Genomic DNA, 23,174 nt, shown 5'->3' on the forward strand with positions numbered 1-23,174 from the left:
TAGTTAGCCCTTCTCATTGGTAGCTGCCGGCTGGTCTCGCCGATCTGTGCCTCCTCCTTATCCTGGGTGTTGTTCCGCTGTTGTTGTTCATCACGTAGTGAGGCTCCTTCTTCTGCTCAGGGAAGGATGGTCAAGGTCACCAGCCGTTTTTGTCAGCATATCCCTGCTACTGTTAAAAACATGGGTTGCTCATGGATACTAGATCGTGCCCCTGCTGTACCATCCACTCCTCCTCAATTCCCCCTTCTTGTTTTTGAGCAACCCAGACTTGATTAACAATTTTCATAATTGCTTTCTTCACACAGCTAAAAATTATACAAGAGCATATACTTATTACTAATATAACAATTAAAATGCATAAGCTTTCTTTTATTAAACTTATTATCCAAGATGGCAGTTCCCCAAATATATTCTTAAGCCAGGTATCAAATAACCCGTGATCTTGTTGAATATTCTTGGTGTGGTCCTTTAACCATTGTAGCTGTTTGTGGATTGACTCCCCATGGTCAGACAGATTCATACAACACATCCCTTCAAAATCCTCACACCCATGTCCTTGTGCTAATAACAGAAAGTCAATAGCAGCTCTATTCTGTAAAATTGCATGATGGAAGCTATCCTGATCTGCAAGTAATTTTTCAATAAGCTCTGTTGTCATATCAGCCTGCTTTTTAGCCCAACAAGCTAATTTCCCTACCTCATTTAGGGCCCTCGCAGCTGCAGCGCCTGGTACAAATAGTGAAAGGAAGACCTTTTCGGTGTCGCTAGGTAGAATTACGTCATCACGACAGTCTGGGGAAAGACCCGTGGCGGCTCTTTTTCGTCTTTGTTGCTGCTCTTTTCTTGTTACGGTTTTCCACCAATTTTCTCCCGGAGCCAGCAGGGTCAATTTTCCTAAGTAGCATGGCCCTCCTACAGCATTTGCTGGGATACCCTGCCAGGCCCTGTCCCCACATATTAAAAATACCTGTGGGGGCAACGCCTTTGGGGTACCATTGTTCCAGATCCCTATTCCTCCCTTTGTTTCCGCTCCAGCTGCTCCTAAAGCATAGCTGTTACCACTGTCATTGGTACCACAAAAATCGCCCGCATCCTGATACTTGTAGTAAGATGCGTGAGAGGTGACATTAGTCCACCCTGTCCAATTTCTTGCCTGGTAGAAGTGGATACCCGTCTGTAGGGGTCCCCCAAATATAAAACATGTTTGAATCCAATTTTTAGATGTATTTCCAACTCGCATCGACCCTAATAATTCCAACTCCTGGGGATTCCAGGGTAGCGAGTGATTTAATCCTTTTATCAAGTTAGCACTACAGTTGCTAGTTGCAGTCACATTAGTACAACTGCCAGTACTGAACCTGGCAAAGTCACCTTCCTTATATCCAGGCATACCTAACAAACAAGTCCTAAACGGCTCAGTTGCTGAGGCGAGGGAAAGGCAAAACGCGGGCTGCCCTGTTTTATTTGCCCAGGTTACCCACATATTTTCCCTTGGGTTAATGCGATGTATAGTTGCTGACCCTGGGATTATTAAGATTAGCCCAATTACGATCACATCTGCCTGGCTCAACATTTTCTCTTCTAGGTGAATTGCCTTTTTTTTTTTTTTTTTTTTTTTTTTTTTTTTTTAATATTTTTTTATTTTTTATACAAACAATAATCAATTTGGCAGTTTCGTGAACTGTATTTCGTGTCCAGTGGTTATTAATATTCTATACAGCACTATTTCTTTCAGATAGCAAGTTTCAGATCACCTTTGTGCGCGCGTGCACCGGGCCCACCACTTCTTATCACAATGGTAACACTGACACAATACTCACGGTACACACTGTAGGCACTCTTTGTTTTTGTTTTTTTTGTTTGTTGGGTTTTTTTTTCTTTTTTTTTTTTTCTCTCTCTCTTTTTTTTTCTCTCTCTTTTTTTTTTTTTCTCTCTCTTTTTTTTTTTTTTTTTTTTTTTTTTTTTTTTTTTTTTTCTTCACATATCGCCCCCCACAAGCGATCGACAAAATGACTATACGCTTCAGTGGCACCTTGCTGTACAGAACTAAAGGATGGAGTGGACGAACCGGGTAAGGCTAAAAAGGCATCTAGCACCAGTTTGGCAGACAACTGCAACAAAGCAATAGGAAAAAACAACTGAGCATTAATATCATTAAACCTTCCCGTCCCCGTTATCATTTCCACGGTAATCCCATAGAGGGGATCCCCCTGCGTTTGATGCTGTGCCGCAGCACTTGCCGCCCGCCGTGACCATTCCGACCCCCACAACAAATACTGCGTAGGTGACAATAAAAGCCGCATAAGGTTTTGGCAGTCAGCAGGGCACATCAGGTCAGCCGAAAAGATCCAGATTACAATTTGACGTGAAGCTTCTGATTTTATCCCATACTGGGACACAGTGTTTTTTGCTTGCTGAAGGATTTTCCAATCGTGAGGTGCCCACTTATTGCCGTTATTCTCTTGCAGCACAGGAAAAGCACTCGCCCCCAAGCTGGATACCGCTTGCCACTGCCCGTCCAGCATAGCGTCTCTAGCCACTTCGCTCCAGCGTCTGGGCTGAACCGTCGCTGGTGGTCCAGAGAGGCAAGGGGGTAGGGATTCCCCTGATGCCCCGGACAGGTGTTCTATTCCTCCCCTCTGGGCTGTAATTGTTAAGTCCTGTAACTGTTGCACCACCTTCTTCAGGAGCTCATTAGTCCCAGCCATACTCTGTTCTTTGCTGTCACCCTGTGGTGGAGTAGACGCACCTGAAGAGACTCCTAGAGGCGGGGCTGTTGGCCACGGAGGGGTTAACGGAACCAGCCGCTCCTCCTCTCCGGGTCGTCGCTCTTCCGCCACCGTCTCAGGTGAAAGAGGGGCCCCGTTACCGCTAGTTTCTGCATCTTTGCAGTCCGTAAGCGGAGGGTACGTTTCAAGCAGTTCAGAAGCGCCGTCACCCCCCAGAACACTATACTTGGCTTCCAAGGCAGTTCGTTTGGGGGTACCCGACATACCTCGGACTGCCGACGGCCCAAAGAACCGAAACAGTCCAGATGTTGTATTCTTCGGTCTATCAGGCAAGGGTTCTGGGGCTAGCATTTGAGTGGCTGCACAAGCCACCTTTCTTTCAGCTTTCATGGCTTTTAAAGTCTCTGACACAGACCTCCATAGTTCCCGCACTGTTTTAATCTCCTTCTTTGACTTTTCATCCCCCGTGATAGTCTGCTCCCACATAGTATTGCCAAGCTCTCGCCACTCAAGGTCAGAAAAAATAGTTTGACTGTCCTTAAAATGTCCCCAACGTTGTCCTAATCAACGCACATAATTGTTTTACCGTTGTCTCGATCCCTCTCTTGGAGAGGATGCTTACGAGCAACACAGCTGCCGCCTCTGTTTCCATGATAGCGGTCGCTCACTGGGAGGCAGTTGGCCAGACTGCTCCGTTATCAGTCCGTATTAGAATCTGAAAAAATTCCCCGGGCTACCCCATACTCTAACAGGTCAGTGAGTTCCTTCTTTAAATCTACCCCTTCTGTGCCCCGCTTCTCTAAGAAGCATTTGAGCAAGTTATACGCCGCTTGCCTGTTCATACCTTTAAAGAGCGCTCTATTGCAGCCTTTGCAGACTTCGGCGGCGCGTAGCTGGCGGGACAGCCTCTTTAGGTGCTCCCGGGTGCGGGGACGAATATCCCTTTCACCTCCTGCGCTGCTTACAGGACCGCACTTTAGTTCTCTACTGGCCGTGGCTTCCGGACTCCGCTATCGGGTCGCCGGGTCCCTTGTTCGGGCGCCAAATGTCGTGCCATTTGCCAAAGCAGAGGGAAGGAGCAGTCACTCAATGTGAGGGATCAGCAGACTTCATTTATTAGAATACAATCATCACACTTTATAGGTTCCTTAATTAGCTCATACATATTACAAAAGCCAAGCTCCTTATTGGTTAGTAGCCTAAATGCCAGCCTTTACATACACATCTTGTTTCTCCCAACATTTACATACACATCTTGTTTCTCCCAACACCCTGTTTCCTCCAGCTGCCGTTCCCTTTTGCTAACCACAACTTTCTTGTCGGCTTTATGCCGGAGTAAACAAGGTCAGTGTGTCCTTGCACTTTATTAGTTCTCACACCAGCTGTTTTCGCCACTTCTTGAGATCCTGCTGACTTATCAATTCTATGTTGACATGCCTCTGCTCAGCCAGCCAGTCTCCCACACCTGATCTATACGGATGCAACTGCAATCTCCCATTGTTTTCATGCTCCCTGCCCTTGTCTGCTTCCCATCAACAGATCACAATACCCGTCATCATCCTGATCAGGCTGGCAGTAATATTTCTCAAGTCATGTACAACTGTATAGTGCATAAATACAGTATTTTATTAGTAGCAGTTTCTACATGCCTGTGGACTAACGTAATGCTAAAAGTATTGGCAGAGTCCCAGGCAAGTTTGCAGCACAGGCTGTTGCAGCTGTTCCACTAGCAGTACCCGAGTCAGATCACCTTGGAGAAATCCACACAACTTTGCCTTCGTGCTTTTTGGACTGCGGCACAAGTACATCCTGCATGTGCAGTGAAGCCTTTAACCTCATCAGGCAACGGTACGAATTCCATTCTTTTCAATACACCGGAAAAGCTGTACCTCAGAAATCGACGTCTCTGAAAGCATCCTCTAAGCGCCATCAGTGCAGCTGCTGTTCAGCCATCGTTACAAAATTCTACTAAGTTTAGTGCATTAGTCTGGTCAACTGTGCCCTTTCCTTTCCATGCCAAATCCTAACCGCGAGACGTTGGCTAAGCTTGCCTAGATAGGAGAGAACCAATTACCCACCCCCAACCTTTGGACTTGCTTTAATTTTAACGGCAAGCTCTGTAGCTCTTCCAGTAGTTCTGGGCTTGACAGAAAACATTCTGGCAGGTGAATGGGCTCTGGACGGAGCTAGAAAGACAGGCAAGCCTGCTGGCCGCAATCGTGGTTTCTTTGGCCAAGCAGGTCATATATGTATGGGAATATATATTCCCATATCTTTATGGAAAACGTCTTTAGAATCCTTCACAGACATTTTAGTTGACTGATGATCAGCCACAGTGCCTACCTGAAGATGAAACCGGTCCTTGTCCCTCTCTGAAACCATACTCTGCAGGATGGCTATTTCTTCCCTCGGAGTCCCATTGGCCATTTCACTCCTGGTAAGGGCAAGAGTCAGTGCTTGTGCCTTCTCTTTCCATTCGATTTCTCCGCTTTCATTCCGCTTCAAAATAGCCACCACACGCTCCAATTCTTCCCCCTTTGCTTTCCTCTCATCTTCCAGCTGCTGGGTTAGCTCCTCCTGCCTTTTCAAGAGACGGTCTCTCTCCTGGAGAACTTTCCTCTTCTCTGCTTCCTCTGCCTCCCAGTTCTGGAGTTTCTGGATTTGTTTCTTTAGGGTCTCGCCTTCATCTTCCCATCGCAAAGCTGATGTTAGTTGTTTCAGGAGTTCACTCTGCCTCCTAAGCTCCTGTTCTCTGCCTGTCAGAGTCTCCTCTAAATACCTGACTCTGCCTCTCTGGTACTTGATCTCTGCATCCTTCTTTGTCAGAGTCTGCCGAACGTGCTGGAGATCTTCCCGAAGACCTCTTATTTCCTCTTCTAACTCTTCTTGCCCACCTTGAGCCTTGGTCTCTCGTTCCCTCTCAGGCAAGGCTGCTTCCAGGAGCTTCTCTTGCTCTCTGTGGTGTCTAACCTCTTCATTCTTCTTGGTTAGCCTAAGCTGGAGATTCTGCAAGGTCTTCAGTTCTTCTTCTTGGCGCTGGAGTTTTTGCAGAAGAGTTTCATTGTCTTCATCTCTCTTCCTCACCGCTTCCTCAAGCAGATTCACTTGCTTCTGGCATGATGTTAGTGCTACTTTCATGCTTTCTTCACCAGGCTGGAACGTGTTCATTTGCTCTGTCTGCCTGAGGCACTCCAAGCGGTGGTTCTTCACTGCGTGGCTCATTTCGTCTAGATCCTGCTGTAGGCTCTTGGCCTGCTTGCCTTCTAACTCCTTCTGCTCTCGAAGGTCCTGGGCATGCTCTTGCAAAGACACCCTCTCTTGATCTCTAGCTTCTCGAGAAGGTTCAGCATATTCTAGTTTTTGCAGTATGGCTTTAGTCTGCATCGCTGCCTCCTCCTTTTGCTCTTGAAGCTTAGAGATAGCCTCCTCCAGAGCCTCTATCTTTTCTTCTCTTTCTTTCAGAGTCAGTTTTGTTGCTTGAAGATTTGTTTGCTCAGCTTCACGCTTCTCCTCCTTTTCCTTGCATGCCTCACATTGTTTTCTAAGGGATAAAATTTCTTGCTCTTGTTCCTTTAGTGCCACTTGAAGATGATGCAGAATTTCCTTCTGCTGTGCAGAGTCCTGTTCTTGGTTTTGGAAGGTCTCAATCACTTCCTTCTGAGATTCAATCATGAAATCCTTTTCTTTCAGTATTGCCTTAGCGTGTTCTAAGTCTCTCTGTAAGACATTCATCCGTTCTTCTGTTTTTTCCTCATAGTTCCGTGTTTGTTGCTTTTGGATGTCTATGAGCCTGTCCTTTTCTTTCAAGGTTTCTAAGGTCTGCTCCAGTTGGTCACGGACAGTTCTTAACTGCATTTCCATGACTTCTTCAGCTTCCTGGATTTGCTTTTGTTGTGACTCAAGCTCTTGATCTTTTTTAGATAAAGCAAGTGTCATCTTTTCTACTTTACCATGAAGCTCTTGCAGGTGCCCCTCTCGCTGATCCTTGTACTGCTGGAAGAGCCTGAACTGCTCCCTTTGAGAAGCACACTCACTCTCTCTGTCCTTAAGAACTGCCCTCAGGTGTTCAAGGCTTGCGTGCAGAGATTTCACCTGTTCTCTCTCCTTTTCCAGTTCTTGGATCTGCTGGGTCAGAGACATAAGCTCTATGTTTTTCTCCTTCAAGTTCCCTTTCATATGATCAAGATCCACGAGCAGATTTCTCACTTGTGAGGTACCGTGTTGTTCCAGAATCGTTATCTTCCCCTCCTGGAATTTGATCTCCTGGTCCCTCTCCTCCAGCGCCTTGCTCATCTTGCTGACAGCAGTCCTCTGCATTTCTCGCTGCTTCTCCAGCTCCCGTATCTGTTCTCGCTGGGATCTGATCTCCCGGTCTCTCTCTTCCAGGTCTTTGTTCATTTTGCTTACAGCAATCCTTTGTTTTTCTTGCTGCTTCTCCAGCTCCCGTATCTGTTCTCGCTGGGATCTGATCTCCCGGTCTCTCTCTTCCAGGTCTTTGTTCATTTTGCTTACAGCAATCCTTTGTTTTTCTTGCTGCTTCTCCAGCTCCTGTATCTGTTCTTGCTGGGATCCTGTCTTCTGTTCTTTCTCTGTTATGTCCTTAATAACCTGATCGAGAGTAGTTTTATGCATTTCTTTCTGCTTTTCCAGCATTCTCATCTGTTCCTGGTATAACTTCATTTCTCCCTCCCTCTCTGACAGGATGGCAGTCATACGAGTGAGATTCTCCTGCAAAGCTTTTACCTCTGCTGCCTCTTTCTGTAGCGTCTGGATTTTCTCCCACTGCGTTTCCACTTCCTCATTTTTAATTTTTAAGATAGACAGTGTAGTTTGGAGTTCTTGTTCAAGGCAGTGATTCATATCTGTTGCTGTATTTGCTCGGGTCTCGGAGGCTGTGACTGATTCCTGAAGGAGTCTTCTCTCCCATACCAGTTTTTCTTTAAGTGCTTGCAGTCTGTCCCGGTCATGCTGCAGAACAGGGAGGAAGAGGTTCAATAATTCCATCTATATATGTTTGGTTGTCATACTAGATTGGAACTCCTGCTCCAGTGGCAGTCAAGGGCTGAAGTTGGAGCTTTTAGTAGAAAATTCGAGCTCTCCAGTTGGTTTCCCTGTTCGATGTAAATTTTCTACTGTCACTCAAAAAAGATTTGAGAACTGTACTGTATCTATCAAACTCTGTCCATAACTGATTTTTGGAGTCATTGTAAATGGAGGAGTGGGAAAATACCGACCATGTAGGAACAGCTGCACTGGCTCAACTGTCTAGGCTAGTCTCCCGTATGTAACGGTGCCTGTAAGTGCACACCCAGGGAAGAAAGCCTAAGAGTTGGGTGGACTTACGTGATACCTCCCCTCCCCAACCCCAGCACTGTTCCAGCTTGTGAGAACTTTCTCAGTCTCCTCCTGACCCCATATAGACCTGCTGTATTTACAACACCCTTCGTCAAGGAGTTCAACAGGTCTGCTCTGCTGTAAATATACCACCTCCTGTCATTTGCTTGCAGCGTGGCTCTCACTACCTTCATCAGATGGCTCTCGTTCATCTCTTGGACAAGAGAGTGAACGACCGCTGCCCCCTCTCTCCCTGCCTCTCAGGATGTTGTAGACCTTTCCTGCGCCACTCTTTAGGCTGCGTCTTTCCCAGCTTACTCAGCCGGTCCCATCTTCCCTTTTGCCCTTCGCTGAACCTCTGCTGGCTCTAGGGTGTTCTTTTGGGGAGGAGCTGCCAGAACTGCAGCCAGGATTTCAAGTCCAGACTAAGCATGATTTAGGCAGTGGCACGATGATGTTCTCTCTATTAGGAAGGGAAGAGAGAACAACCCCAACATGTGATTTCCCTTTTTTTTCTTTGAGAACAACCCCAACGTTTCATTTACTTTCCCCCCCCCGCCCCCCCGGACCTCTACTGCGTAGAATTTTCGTGGTGCCATCCTCTAGAAGGCCACTGTCCCCCTCTCGAAGGAGTAATGGTCAGGTCACAGTCTGTCATTCCGTGTTTCAAATCAGGACTAGTTTTCCCCTTGCAGACATACATATTTAGCTGGATCAGCACTTTTGTTTCTCAAATGTCTCATTTTTCCCCCCGCTGTCTGCTCTCAGACGGGCAATGTTGAACAGCTTTCTATTATTAGCAAACTTTGTCTTCTCACCCCTTTTTCCAGATCCAGGTGTTTAGAAATTTTGGACACAAATAATTGCCCAAACCATGCAATGTAAATAGAGACAAGTTTGAAAATTACTTTGACTAAAGCTTCAAGGGCAGAAACCTTCAGAATTGAGGAAAATAAGCACCCTGATTCGTAACTGAGTCGTATATGACTACGGCATCTTTTCCTACTTATTCAGGAGAATGCAATTGGAAAAGTTAAACCACAAAAAAAAGTTGCTCCTTAGAATGACTAACAGAAGGCCAAAAAATATGTAAGAAATGGCCCTTCACAGCATCTGCCAGCCTCACCAGGACATCCTTTCTTTGCTTCTCAGTGCTCTCGAGTTTCCTTTCCAAAGACGCCACCTCTTGATGTAGAGTCATAGCCTCCTCCTTTAGAGACCCTTCGGAGGCTGCTAGCTGAGACGTCAACTCTTCCACCTCAAGTAAAACATAACAAAGCAGTCAAAGACTACAGCTTGTCGCCGTCAGCCATATCATATACTGTGAGGAAAGGGAAAGGACAACTTTAAATTTCACCCTATTGTGAGAGTACCAGATTCACAATGGATACAGCCAGCTTGTTTAACAATCTAAGTGCGTCACCATGTTCATCTGAAAAACCACCTTAAAAAACAAGGCTAGCAGTAACAGGCCAGCAGAAATCCACTCTGATGATTGCTGGCAAACAGGCAAAAGGAGCAGCCCATCTGGCCAGGGCAGCAGCTGAGATTCAGCTGACCAGTAAGCCTCCTTCAGACCAGCTGAGCTGGAGACCACAGTATGATGGCAGTCAGAGGGACTACCCCATCAGCCTGCTCTGCAATGGAAAGGCAAGAAGGGGAGAGACCGCCTGTTTGATGACCAGAGTATCTACTGCTGTCTCAGTCACCTGTTTTTGCAGAGCATCCCTCTGCTGAAGAAGAACATTCTTTTCCTCTTTGATGGTTTTGATTTCTTCCTTGTGCCTCTTCTCCACTGCCTTGATCTTACTCCGAGTTTGCTGCAGCTCTGCTTGCAGCTTTTCTGTGATGTTCTGTAAACACAAACGGAGAGCAAGTTACTGGGACCTGCCATCGGGTTCAGCTTTTTCCTCTTTCTGTCTCAAAATCACATTCATTCAGCCACTTCTTTCTGCTTTTCTACCCAGCTCTGGTTCCACTGTAACCCACCCTTCCTGTTGCTGATCTCTGGAGCTTACCAGGCTCTGTGCTTTCAGTGCCTGCAGTAGTCCTTGCCTCCTCAGTCCCAGGACTTACGTTTTATTTCCTTGTTACTGCCCTCACTCTGTTACCTGGCCCTCAGCCTCTCTCTCAGCTTACGTCCAATTGCCAACTGCCTGTTCTTTCAACCTACCCTACTAGTCAACGACTTACCTGCCCATTCTCTTGCTGCTTTTTCAGGTCCTGCCTGAGCTGCTCTAGCTGCTGGCAGGCTTCTGTTAGCTCTCCCTGCGTTTGGAGTAGCGTCTCTAATAAAGCATTCTTCTCACGCTCCTTTTCTAGCAGGACCTGCACAGAAACAAAGAGAAGACGGGTTTAAACTTCCCATACAAAATTTGTGTGGCAAGACTCAAAGACCCATGGGCTCACACGGTCTCAAAGCACTGTGCTGCTGGTCTCCTAGGTCATTATCTGCCCACTTGGAGACACAGCTTCCTAAGTGAGATTGGCAGTATAAACATGGTCCATCCACGGTCCATCTGCGACTGAATCTCCAACAAACTCTTAGTCATCTAACAGGAGAATGTGTGGCAGTTCTCAAGTGTCTCGCCTTGCTGGTGAGGGTATCCCTCGTCTTGCGCTGTGTCCTGTTTGTCTTTCAGTAGCGACTTCTGCACCTACTTAGCGGTAGAGAAAACACAAGGCTGCCAGAGGGCTGAAGCTAGCAGCTCTTTCAGAAAACTCATGTACTCTGAGTGAGGTTTGGTGAAAATTACTTCGGTTTTAAGGTATTCAGTAGACTTTACCAAAGAAGTACTGACAGTACAGGGACACACTGTCATCTCTGAGCGCCGCCCTGTCATTTCAATACCTGTAGACACAGCTGGGGGTACTGCTGTCCCTAGGCAGCCTCCATAAAGAGGACTTTGGGTAGGACACAAGGAGGACTCTCAGCGTATCGCAGGGTTGCTCTGGCACAGGAGACCTGGGCACAAAATAGCTTACCAGCAAGTGACTTAAAACACAGCCCGGAAGACACCTCTGTTTTACAGCTCAGAAATATTTCAGAGGAGTCTTTAAAAAGATTTTTCTTTTGTCAACAATCCTGCTGCGCCCCTCCCCGTCCTCCCCAAACAAAAAGCCCATCTTCATGGGGATTCAGTCCTACAAACTCAGTTTGGTCTTTAATGGAGTTAAGGCTATAAACACGTATCAGTAAACGTCAAAAGAAGACCGTTAAGAGAACAGTGAAGATACTCTGAGGTAACTCTTAGAAAAACCAGAATACAATAGCAGCACAAAAATCTAAAATGAAAGGTGACATTTCTGCCTGGCTTCCTATGAGAGGTCTCATTCCTAGTCCCAAAGGTAGCCCTGCACGCCTTTCACCTCACCAAATTCAATGTAGAAAACATGTAGGGCATGCTCCACACAGCCCGATATCCAGTCATCTCCCACAGCTCTAGCTTTGCAAAGAACCACACAAATTCTCCTTTCACAGCCTTTACCTCTTGCTTGGCGTTTTCGACTCTGGTTCGTTCCTCTTCTTGTTGAGCGTGCACGGTAGCAACTTTCTGCTTCATATCAAACAGCTTCTTCTCGTGCTCCCTTCCTGTCTCTGCCTTCTCCTTTTCCCATTGCTCCAGCATCTCCTGCAGCTCTGAATGGTGCCCTTCCCGCTCGCTTGCCTGATGAGTGGAGGAAAAGACTTCAAGATGAAGTCCCAGCCAAGCTCCTCAAAAAAATGTGAAGCTTCATCCCTCCCCCACAACCCCCGACCTGAACAGTGCACAGTGGCGGCTTTGTGCCCTCCATATATTGTGTCCTGTCAAGGAACTTAAAAGGAGGGTCAGCAGGTGGAAGAGAAGGAGATGTTACCTTCCCCTCTCTGATGGCTGCCTGTTTCCTAGCACCTCTCTCCTCAGGATTTCTATCTATTCTCAGAGTCTCTATTTTCAAAGCTCACCTCCCTTTTCATCAGTGAAAAGGTGCAGATGGACTGCAGGGTGAGGAAGAGACCAGTACCCTGATGCCCTAGTCACAAGACAGGCCACGAACTGAAGTACCAGGAACAAGGGGCCTGTTCCATAAGCTTCGAGCCCAAAGATAATACCTCTGTCAACCGTGAAAGGACAGAAAGAAAGGAACAAAGTTTCCGTGACTGCAGTTGGCAGCAATGTTAGGAGTCTACTTCATGGTAGACGGGAGTCTGGTAAGATCCTACCCCTTGGCTGCCACGCTTTGGGTGGGGACCGTCCAACCTTCTGTTGAACTCGTCTTAGGCCCACACTGCATCTGTGGCTGCATTTACTGTCCCAGCATAGTCCTGTGGGTCTTCACGTGCCTTCAAGTACGAGCCATTGGCTCTGCTGCCTGGCCTACCAACGTGTGGCCTATGACAGAGGATTGCTGCCATTTCACACGCTCGGGCTAGTCGTCTTCTAAAGTCAGCCCACAAAGCTTGCTTGAAGAATTCAGAAGCATATTGTTTCCTACCAGGTCTTGCAGGAGCTTGTTTATTTCCACTTCATGATCAGTTTCGCAAAGTTTGAGGGTACTGTTATACTGCTGTTCTGTCCGCAAGAGCTGTTGCGCCATGTTTTCCCGTTCCTGCTTCACGAGAGATCTCTCTGCTTCCAGCTCACATTGAAGGCACTTCACTTCCCCTGCAAACACGACAAATGGCAAGATTCAGAGTCTACACAAACAATGGTTCTGACTTTACTGACCTTAAGCCGTTTGAATTTCAGTGCAGGAGGGATCTGCCTCCATCTCCTTCACTCCTCAGAAGCACTGCGGACAGAGAGCTATTTTTTATACCACCTTCCCTAGGTAGGGGGATCACCAGAAACAAAGCGCAGGAGGCTCTCACCTTGTATCACCTCCTTGGCCTGCGTGACTGTGTGAAGTTGGATCTCAAGCTGACTCCTGGCGATCTCCAGCTGCGATAAGTGCTGCTGAGCCTCAAACAGGCTGGATTCCAGGGTCTCCTTCACTGACCTGCAAGTTGTGAATACGGAGGGAAATGAGTTTCTTGCTCCTGACGCCCACAGGGAGTTATTCCAGTAAGAAGTCGTTCAAGATCCCTACACCTGAGTACGGAAAATGGGTTGCACAGAAACTTGTATACAGAAAACATATTTCTACCGTTTAAAATAGCAATGCGGGCCCCTCCGAGGGAATGTCCAGGCTTTCTTCATGACCTAGCATAACACAGAAAGCCCAGCCGAATTTGATCTCAACAGCCAAATCTTAAATTGCTGTGACACACAGGTAGCTGTGCCCACAAAGTCTGTGCCAGCAAGGAAAAGCCCAGCCTCTGCTCACAGCCCTTATCTCCTCAGCCCTTCCAAGTTGCTCTGCAGGGGGACAGAACAAGAGTATTTCCCCGGCTGACTCGTGACTTTTTAGTGCTGTTCATACTGTAGGTATAGGTAGGTAATTTTCCAGACTCCCTATATTTAAAAGGGACTCCAGAAATACATCAGATGAGAGGGTAAAGTCTCATGCTTGTAGCAGCATTTGGAAGAAATCAGAACGAGATTTTATCTGAACAGGAACTATATGAAGGGAGAGACAGGTATCCTTTAGTTTAAACTGCTGGAAGTTCAAGAGAAACACTTGCTCCCTTTGTTTAAGCGTTGCTAACTAAGTAAGCAGTAGCCCAAATGACTTGTCGCTCTTTAAAAGGGAAGTTGTAGTACTGCAGATGCAAATTGTTACATCCATAGACTTCAACCAACTGGTGCGTATGACACACAGGATTCTGGAACCAGGAGCTGCAGTTACCTCCCTGACCTAACACAGCGTCCTGTGTGCCACGTTCCTACAATACACAGCGCTGCCTCCCGAGTACAGGCATGCAACCAGGATAACATCCTTCAAGGTAAAGGGGCACCTGAGTGGTACAACAATAAAACCCACAACAGAAGGATTTCCCTGCTTTGATGGACAATGGAGGCTCTATCTGCAAGAAGGAGAACAAGCACTATTTCTGATTACGCCCATCTCTGGCAGTCCAAGGTAAATGTGCCCCGTTTTAAGGACAAATAGAAGTCAGTCTCTAAAACAGAACAGAAAAGGTAGAGTCCAAAACCGTGACAACAAAAGGCTCTTGAGAACAACATCTGGCAAGAATAGTTGCTGATTTTTTCGTTATCTATTGCCAAAGGTTCTTCATAACTAGTTTATCTCTTTCTAACAAAATAATTGATCCCTCTTTTTTCTAAAAAAAAAAGGAACTGAACATCTAATCACTTAATAACAGCCCAGTAATTGACCAAACATAATTCAGCTGGATCAAATAAGAGAAGCTGGAGCTCAGAAGAAGCAGCAGCTCTCAGGAAACACACTGAGTCAAAATGGTGTTTATCAGCCTCGCTAACAACATACTCTGGAGTGGTAAAGTGTAAAAGTCAAGAAGCATGCCAAACAATCTGTGAAACATCATTTGTACAGCTCTGCAAGTTCAGGAGTCTTCTAAAAAACACCTAAGAGGAGGACAAACGTCTCGATGCTTTTTTTCTTCTTTTTGGAAAAGCAGAACTTGTCACATTTGGTCTTAGAAACCTGATACAGCAGAAGCAGAGAATCTTGTTCCTTCCCTGTATAACTTCGCCATGGCATCTGTCTCTAAACGACACGTGGTGAGGAGTACAGGACCCAGACATCAGTGATGGGCAAGAATCCCCGAAGACTGTCGAGAATTCACAAGAGGTTTCCCTGCTGCTGGTGTAACCAACTCGAGGTCCTGCACCACACTTAACAAGAGTTAGCTTAGAAACAGAAGGCCCTCGAGATTTTCAGCGTGAGCCTCGAGCTTCACCCTAAATGGCAGTGTCCTCCTCACAACGTCCGTATGTAATAGCCTTGAATTCTGACGATCCCATGTCAAACTACTTGACAAGGAAAGATCTATGTTCAAATGCAGAACAAGAAACCAAAACCAGGGAGAAACTTCAGGTTTCAGGAAACATCTGCATGGTTTAACGATTACTCAATTCAGAGCCAAGTTGGCTGGCTTTGGACTTCACACAGGAATGTGCAACGGGGCATAAACATGAGCGCAAGGCTCAGGAGAGCTTTGCTAGCTTTACCTGTCAGAAAAATAACATTCAAATCAAGGTATACTTTTTTTTTTCCCCCTCGAGATTCTTCCATTTTCTGTCCATGGAAGGTGAAAACATCTGAAAAGCACACAGGATGCAATAAATCCTCATGCAACGATTACCACCTTTATAACTACAGACATTGAATAAGGTCCTGCCTAGGGTGTCCTCCCTGCCTTTACCTGGCCTCTGCCAGCTGCTCTGAAAGGCCTCGTCTGTCCTGCTCCATGGCTGCCAGTCGCACCTCTAGGGCAGCCTTCTCACGCACCAGCAATTCCTTCTCTTTGGACACCTTGGCCAGTGCATACCCTTGGCGAGAGGACTCCTGGCGCAACTGCTCCAGACCACTGCTAGCCGACTCTTGCTGGCGGTAAACCTGAAAGCGGGACAAAATACAGTTAGAGGCCTTTCTCTGGAGTTCTCTGCAGAGCCAGCCAGTGCCACTTCTGAATCAGCTCGAGGAGAAAGAGCTCCTGTACTGTGGGCTGAAAGCTTAAGAGCACCTGCTGTATACCGCACTAATACCCTGGGCTGCCAAAAGGCACTGGCACTGTTAACTTGACAGTGATGAGTAAGGCCATACTGGGTTGCCTGGGACCAGACAGCTCCTTCACGACAAACGTACATACCCCGGACTACGTGTTTTCATGCAAAAATACTGCCTTTTCCAGAACTCCAGAACCTTGCAAACTAAAACTCTATTAGAATCTATTCCAGTGCTGGAAATTTTCAGGAAAGGCTGAGCAAAAGCAACTTTGCTCGCTGAAGAAAGTGAAAACACACATGGTTTCTCCTTCTAGAAAAAAAAAGATCAAAGTGTCACCTACTGCAGCGTGTAAAGCAGTTGGATGCAATGAGGTGACGCTTGGCAGGGAAACAGCCCTTGCGGTCAGCAGTGTCATTTAGTGATTTATGAAAGTCTGGCTGACGTGGCCAGAGAGATGGTAGACTCTGTTTGTACAGTAGTTCATGTCAACAATACTGTTTACTTGTCTTACACAAAGAAGGTGTCTAATATACCTTGCTGGTATTCAAGCTTGAAGATTAACCATGATTTTTTAGCTCCTTTCTTCAGTATAACACCTCTGCTGTGCATTTGCCAAACATACCACGTACTCCAAAACTAAGACTATCTAACAGAGAACAGTCCATCAGAAACAAACAATTCTCTCAAAGTTATCCCATAATACCCAAGATTGTACATTATGAAACTGACATTTAAATGATGACAAACTCCCTAGTCTCCTACAGTGACATGATCCTCCCTAGCTCTTTTGCCAGGGTACCGAAATCAGTTAGTCCAGCGTGAAGAGTCTTGCGCGATCACCTATTTCTCATCTTCTTCCTCAAAGCCTAAAGAGGCTCTAACAATTCATAGAATCATAGAATCGTCTAGGTTGGAAAAGACCTTTAAGATCATCGAGTCCAACCGTAAACCTAACACTGCCAAGTCCACCACTAAACCATGTCCCTAAGCGCCACATCTACATGTCTTTTAAATACCTGCAGGGATGGGGACTCAACCACTTCCCTGGGCAGCCTGTTCCAATGCTTGATAAGCCTTTCGGTGAAGAAATATTTCCGAATATCCAGTCTAAACCTCCCCTGGCGCAACTTGAGGCCATTGCCTCTCGTCCTATCGCTTGTTACTTGGGAAAAGGGACCGACCCCCACCTCGCTACAACCTCCTTTCAGGTAGTTGTAGAGAGCGATAAGGTCTCCCCTGAGCCTCCTTTTCTCCAGGCTAAACAACCCCAGTGCCCTCAGCCGCTCCTCAGAAGACTTGTTCTCCAGACCCTTCACCAGCTTCGTTGCCCTTCTCTGGACACGCTCCAGACCTCAATGTCTTTCTTGCAGTGAGGGACCCAAAACTGAACACAGTATTCGAGGTGCGGCCTCACCAGCGCCCCGCGTACACGGGGACGATCACTTCCCTAGTCCTGCTGGCCACGCTATTTCTGATCCAAGCCAGGATGCCATTGGCCTTCTTGGCCACCTGGGCACACTACCGGCTCATAGTCAGCCGGCTGTTGACCAACACCCCCAGGTCTTTTCCCCCAGGCAGCTTTCCAGCCACAAAGTTGCATGTATGTCTTAAAATACAATTTCAACAATTTCAAGATGTCATTCCCATTCTTAGCAATACAAGACAGCAGACACTGACTTGCAGCTTTGTCCCGCTCTCTAGGCTCAAACAAATGGGAGTTTTGAAAGTTGCAGACTTCACAACAAAAAGCATAAATAGAAACATGCAGCCCTGTTCTTGCCTCAGAAAAAGGATTCAGAGCTACACAGTTTGTTTCTTTTGCCACATGTGAGAGCAGTAGCCCCGCTCAGATTCACGGGCAACACAATCATCTCTCTGCAGCTTATCAAAAGCCAAAAAAGAGACCAACACAGACAGGTGGATCAAAAGAATCTGTAGAAGCAGAGGACAGCTCGGAGAATTGCAGAACAGCTCTGAAGGCCATCAACACGTTTCCAAAAAGAAGCAAACAAAGCCTTCTGACCTCCAGCACTACCAAGCGTCTCCTTGACAAAAACACTGCAGAATCCAACAGATAACAGCTTCACTGAGCCAAGCAGCCAAATGCCCACCCAGAAGCACCACGGTTTTGGTCTCACCTGACTGAGTTTCTCTTGGGTTTCTTCCTTCTCCTCTGCCAGTACCGTCAGCTGTACCCGCAGCCCCTCCTGTTGCTCCTCTGCTTTCTTCAGCAGCTGCTCCAGGTGGGCTTTCTCGGCACAGAGCTCTTCATTTGTTCTTCTACACAAGTTCAGCTTCTCCTGGTCAGAGATCTTTGCTCTCTCCATCCCGTCCACTTTTCCTGACAGAACTTCATTCTCTTGCTCCAGCTACAATCACAGAGGCACAGAGGAAATAAAATACAGTAAGAGTTACTATGAAGAAGGTTTGGCTCGGACAGGAAAAAGACCAACATTTCCATACTCAGTCAGTCATACTGTCGGAAGGCAAGAAGCCTGAGCAGAAGCAGCAGCTGGAGACGAACACCTGGCAAGATCTTTGGCAACTCTGCTCACCTGCAGCACAAGTTTGTTCAGTTGCGCTTTATCCAGTGCAAGAGCTTCATTGATACCGCTCGTGTTCGCTGTTGCAACACGTAGTTCAGCTATTTCAGCACTCAGCTTATTCTGAGCCCCTGTCAACTCTGCTACCGACCGCTCTGCCTGGAGAGACAAAAGAACAGCATGACAACAAAGGCAGGAAAACCCCTGACTTCAAGCAGCAACTCCACATCCCCTGTGTGTCTCTGACATACTCCCAGTTCCGCGCTCCCAGTAAGCACGTGGGGACTAACTACCCCAAAGAGCCTGTGTGGTCTGATCACCATTTTCCAAGAAGGAGGACAACATTTTCCCTGTCTTCTACTGCCAGAAACAGCATCTGTGGTGGTCCTGCTATCACAACTCCCTCTCCCACAGGTGCTACCTAGGAATAAGGTGACCACACCTTCTCCAGTGCCATGGCAAGCTCATGTTTCTCTTGCTTCAGCAGATCCCTCTGAAGGTGCGATTCCTCCAGTGTCTCTCTCGCGGCTACCAACTCACTCTGTAATAGTGAATGTTTTCCTTCAAGTGCAGCCAAGTCCTTCAGTCTATGAGAAGGGGAAAGACAAACAAGCTTTTAATGTAAAAACATTCTCATTTCCAAAACCAAGAGCACATACTATGTCCCAGATATGACAGTTAGAATGATTTCCAACAGCTTTCTATTTACACCTAAAGAATGCTGCAATTTCCTGACTAGAGCTGCATCACTCTCTGTCATTGATGCAGGTGAAACATTCGTCATTGAGAAAGTGAAACAAGCTTCCAGAAATCACAGAACGTTTCCAAAAAGTTCAGGTACTCTCAACTGAACGGCTTCCTGCCTGATGGTTCTCTCTCTCCTTTTTGGTACATCGGATACAAGACTTTCCAAAGTTGTTCTTTGGGTAAGACAGACTTTTTAAGTCCAGATTAATATTCCCACAATTGCTCTTGCCTTCAGCAGCGAAACAATGACAGAGCCTGCAATCTACTGGGGGAGGAGATGTGCGTGAATTTCCAATGCAATAACCATAGGATCACAGGATGATTCAGGCTGGCAGGGACCCCAGGACGCCTCTAGCCCAGTCTTCAGCTCAAAGCAGCTGGGGTCGGCTGTGGGATCAGTCCAGGTTGCTCAAGGCTCTATCCAGTTGGGTCTTCCAAATTTCCAGGGATGGAATCTGCACAACCTCTCTGAGCAACCTGTTCTGCTGCATGATTGCCTTCATGGTTCAATTTTTTGTTCTCCTGAAATCCAGTCCAAACCTCTCTTGTTTCCGCTTATGCCTGTCATCAACTACTCCGGTCGGGTTTGGAATGCTTTTTTTAAAGGGTCATAAAGAAAGTACAAGGAGGCAGCTATGCTGTAGGTCAGTAGGTAGCCAGACCTGCCCACGTGCTCCCTTCACCTTTCTATGCTACAAATGATGAGCATGCAGAATTCATTCTTTTACAGTGGGCCTCCTAAAGTCCAGCAACGCCCACCCCTGCCCAGAGAAAGCTTTAACGCTCACAGGAGCTCCTGGTCACGACGCGCTCTCTCCATCGTCCGTTGCTGCTCCACCTTCTCCCCCTGCGCCGAATCTTCCTTCAGCTGCAGTTCAGTGTTACTTTGACGCAGACGCGAGGCTTCTTGCTCCGTTACTTCAAGCTGGTGCTGTAGCTCTTCCCTGGTTTTCTCGAGGTTTGCACAGTCACTGCAGAGACAAGGCTCAGTTAGAAGAATGAAGAGGCCTGAAGAGTCACGGGCCCCATTTTCGTCATTCCAGGATGGAGTTGTGGGGAGCACGGTAAAGAAGAACTTGCTCTTCCCCTCACAAGGCAACTGAAGAGGGAAAGAGAAAGGAAAGCAGGCTTTTGCCTTCGTTCAGTGAGAAGCGGCGGCTAGGAAAGAACGGAATTCACAGATGCAGCATGTTGAGAGGGAGGCGTCCTGTATTCCAACACCGCTCTGTATCGCCAAGACAGCCTTAGGATTCACAACAGAGCATGAAAAGCAGCGACAGGAGGATGCTAAAGTGCCCAACAGAGGCATACACGTGGTAGGGCAGGCGAGTTCTTTGCCCATAACGCCGCTGAACTCCCAGAACTGGAAGCAGATTGCCTCTAGAACGCAGGAGAAGGAGGAAACACTCACCTTCTGAGTGCTTCTACCAGAGAGTGGAGGTGCTGCCGGTGGCTGCTGGACGTCTTGCATTCCTCCTCCAGTTGCTCAAGCCTTTGCTGCAGCTTCCTGCACTGCTCTTCCTGCTGCCTGTGCTGGTGCTGCAGGAAATTGATAGAGTCCTGCCTGGCCGAAAGCTCTTCTTTTAGGGCCTGCAAGGAATGGGCAGGGAAAGAGCACAAACAAGCAATAAGAAGCAGGGAAGATGGCTCCAGGTAGCTGGGAGAAGAAGCAAGCAGAGAGACAGCTCACCTGAAGGCAAAAGCTGTGATGAGGGGGTGGGGATCAAGGAGAGAAAAGCACTAGGACACAGAGCTGGCGAGACTGGCAAGGCAATACAGTACCAAGAGTGGGAAGGCTAGAAAGAAACTGGCTAAGGAAACGGAAAGGTTTCAAGCTAAGTGAGGCATTAGCAGCTGAGCCTGTGGCCAGTGGTGAAGACAAGCAGAAATTCTCACCTGCCTTGCTCCTCGCCTCCTTGCCAGTGCTTCCTGAACCAATACAAAGGCATGCTCTGCATCAACGGAGCTCAGACAAGGGAGGACGTTGCTGGACTCTGCATGCTGGGAACTGTCAGTGCAGATAATGCTGACCGTGCTGTCACTGTCATCTAACACCACCTGAAAGCCCACATCAAGCTGTTACTCTTGGTTTTCTTTATCTATTTCTCCTTTTCCCCCCACTTCACCCTGGAGTCGTTAAAAACTCAATTCTCTCATTTCTTCAGTCAACAAAGAAGTTTTGTCCCCGTGGCCACAAGTACTCCAGGGGTTTCTGAATACAGCTACTATAAACACGAAGAAACAAGTGTGAAGTGGCTGGAGGCTGCCTGAACGCTCAGTTTCTTGAAGCTCTCAGGAATGATTTTGGTCTCCGTCAGCTTCTTAGAGCCACATACACAAGCACCAGATCAACACGGGAAACAGCAATGAAAGGAAACAGTAACGCTGCCCAGGGAAGAAGGAAGCTGATGACTACTGGAAAACAGCAGTGAAAAAGCTAATGTTTATAATTACTCTGAGCAGTAGCACAAGAGGATAAAAATGACTAACTAAGGGGAAAGAACTGACTTTGTGAGAGGCTGCGTAAAAGATCTGACGACTAAGCCCCCCTCCACAGAGCGAAGTTTAGGACTAAGTTAAAGCTACCCCTAAACACTTAGACCAGTTGCGATTCTGGGGTCAGTGAATGTAGAGTGAAGGAGCAGAGCTGGCAAGTGCATCGATTGAGTCAGTGACCTTTTATAAAAATCTGAAGAACAACAGCGTCATTGCTCAAGGAGGGTGCGGGAAGCCTCCAAGCAACACTGGAATACAAATGTCACGTAGCCAACTCAGAAAGCACAGTCCAAGAGAGACCTTAGCGGGACGCCGAAGGCAAAGGCACTGAAAGTTCTAGCGACTCAGCTGAAGTGTCACAGGACAGCCAACTCGGAAGTTATAACAGGTTTTATGTCAGAAAAGTGGTATAAAAATTAGACAGCCAGTAGCAGTTAACATAGACAGTAATCAACATCTCTATCTGTTCCCTGGGTTAGTCTGTTGCCTTCCTCAAGTACTTTTAAGTCAAATTTACAGGGATGTGGTCCCAACTCTGTACTCACCTCAGTTATGTCTTTTATCAGCTTCTGGAGGGAAAGATTCTCTTCTTTGGCTCTCGTAGTCAATGCAGCTTCATATTCTTTCTCTAACCAACTTGCTTCCTGAGAACAGAATAAGGAAAGGGTGGGCAGGGAAGAGCTGCTCCCCTCTGTAGCATTCCCATCCTCAGTAGCATTGTCACGCCGATAAGCCTCAGCCCTGGTGATTCCAGTGTATTCCTTCCCATATCTATTCAATTTCTTCTTTGCTAAAACTAAGAAGAGAAAGACCAACAGCTAGTTTTTATAGGCTGCTATGAAGCCGTCCATTCCAAGGAACCTTGATCCCGAGAGACTTAAAGTCACAGGCAGAATTGGTTGCATTGGTGCAACCCCCCTGAGGAAGACACCTGAATTGTCTGCAGCTCCCCTGCCACTGCCTGCACCTGGACTGACTCCACGTGTGCCAAACACACAAGGAATATTTTGGCAGTGCGCCCGATGTTCCCATACAGCTAGCATCTTTACCGCTCCTTCTCTTGAGCAAGCCACACCTCTTTGTGCTAAGGCTGGAGAGCAAACACTGGGCTATCTCCCAGGTAAAGGTAAAACATACTAGAATCTCGACAGTGTCGTTAAGCGTTTTCACGGTCTTCTCCTTCTCCTCGTTCTGCTTCTGAGACTGTACAAGCAAGGCCGAGAGCTCCATCACCCTGAGAAGAGAAGGTCCACGTGCCATTCCAAAAGCATTGCACACCATCACCTGTTAAAGAGCTACGCAGCTCCCAGAAGCATAGCAGAGAAAGTTCAACCCAGAAAATACAGCAAAGGCAGCGTTCATCTCTACAGGTTAAAAAGCCTGATGCTGCAAAATGGCACTTCTTGCCCCAAAGGCCTTCCGCACTCAGTCTTGCAAGGAGGACTTGTCAGTACAGAGGTGCTACATTGCTTATGATGGCCCTGGGCAAATTCCTCCCAACTCCCTTTAGCACAGTTCTGGATAGCAAAAGGGCTGTACAAGAGACAGAGCTCCCTTTATACTGGTCTTAACTTCTCACCGAGAACCAGTTAACAGCAAAAACATTGTAATATGCAATCTCTTTTCCAGTCTTGTCTTACTCAGTCAGTCAGACGGTTTTTTCTACCCTTTCTGTTGAAGGCAGTGGTTTGACTGGGGACAGAAACAGGGCTGTGCAGAATGGGTGTGCTTTAAATGTGAACACAGCCCA

General features: G+C 47.1%; 1 protein-coding gene across 1 annotated transcript in view; it reads right to left on the bottom strand.

Moving 5' to 3' along the window:
- Positions 1–23,174, bottom strand: part of LOC143167068 (uncharacterized) — a 33,570-nt gene that overhangs the window by 5,263 nt on the left and 5,133 nt on the right. Inside the window, exons 7-22 of the mRNA XM_076352112.1 lie at positions 22,562–22,658; positions 21,970–22,068; positions 20,825–20,986; positions 20,340–20,518; positions 19,717–19,899; positions 18,624–18,768; positions 18,194–18,340; positions 17,777–18,007; positions 15,334–15,527; positions 12,916–13,043; positions 12,540–12,709; positions 11,552–11,731; positions 10,257–10,391; positions 9,773–9,916; positions 9,190–9,321; positions 5,073–7,697 (exon numbers count right to left, since the gene is read on the bottom strand). Of these exons, the coding sequence (XP_076208227.1) occupies positions 5,073–7,697; positions 9,190–9,321; positions 9,773–9,916; positions 10,257–10,391; positions 11,552–11,731; positions 12,540–12,709; positions 12,916–13,043; positions 15,334–15,527; positions 17,777–18,007; positions 18,194–18,340; positions 18,624–18,768; positions 19,717–19,899; positions 20,340–20,518; positions 20,825–20,986; positions 21,970–22,068; positions 22,562–22,658 (4,951 nt within the window). The remainder of the gene's footprint in view (positions 1–5,072; positions 7,698–9,189; positions 9,322–9,772; positions 9,917–10,256; positions 10,392–11,551; positions 11,732–12,539; positions 12,710–12,915; positions 13,044–15,333; positions 15,528–17,776; positions 18,008–18,193; positions 18,341–18,623; positions 18,769–19,716; positions 19,900–20,339; positions 20,519–20,824; positions 20,987–21,969; positions 22,069–22,561; positions 22,659–23,174) is intronic.

This window comes from Aptenodytes patagonicus, chromosome 14, assembly GCF_965638725.1.
Source record: "Aptenodytes patagonicus chromosome 14, bAptPat1.pri.cur, whole genome shotgun sequence".
Lineage (NCBI taxonomy): Eukaryota > Metazoa > Chordata > Aves > Sphenisciformes > Spheniscidae > Aptenodytes > Aptenodytes patagonicus.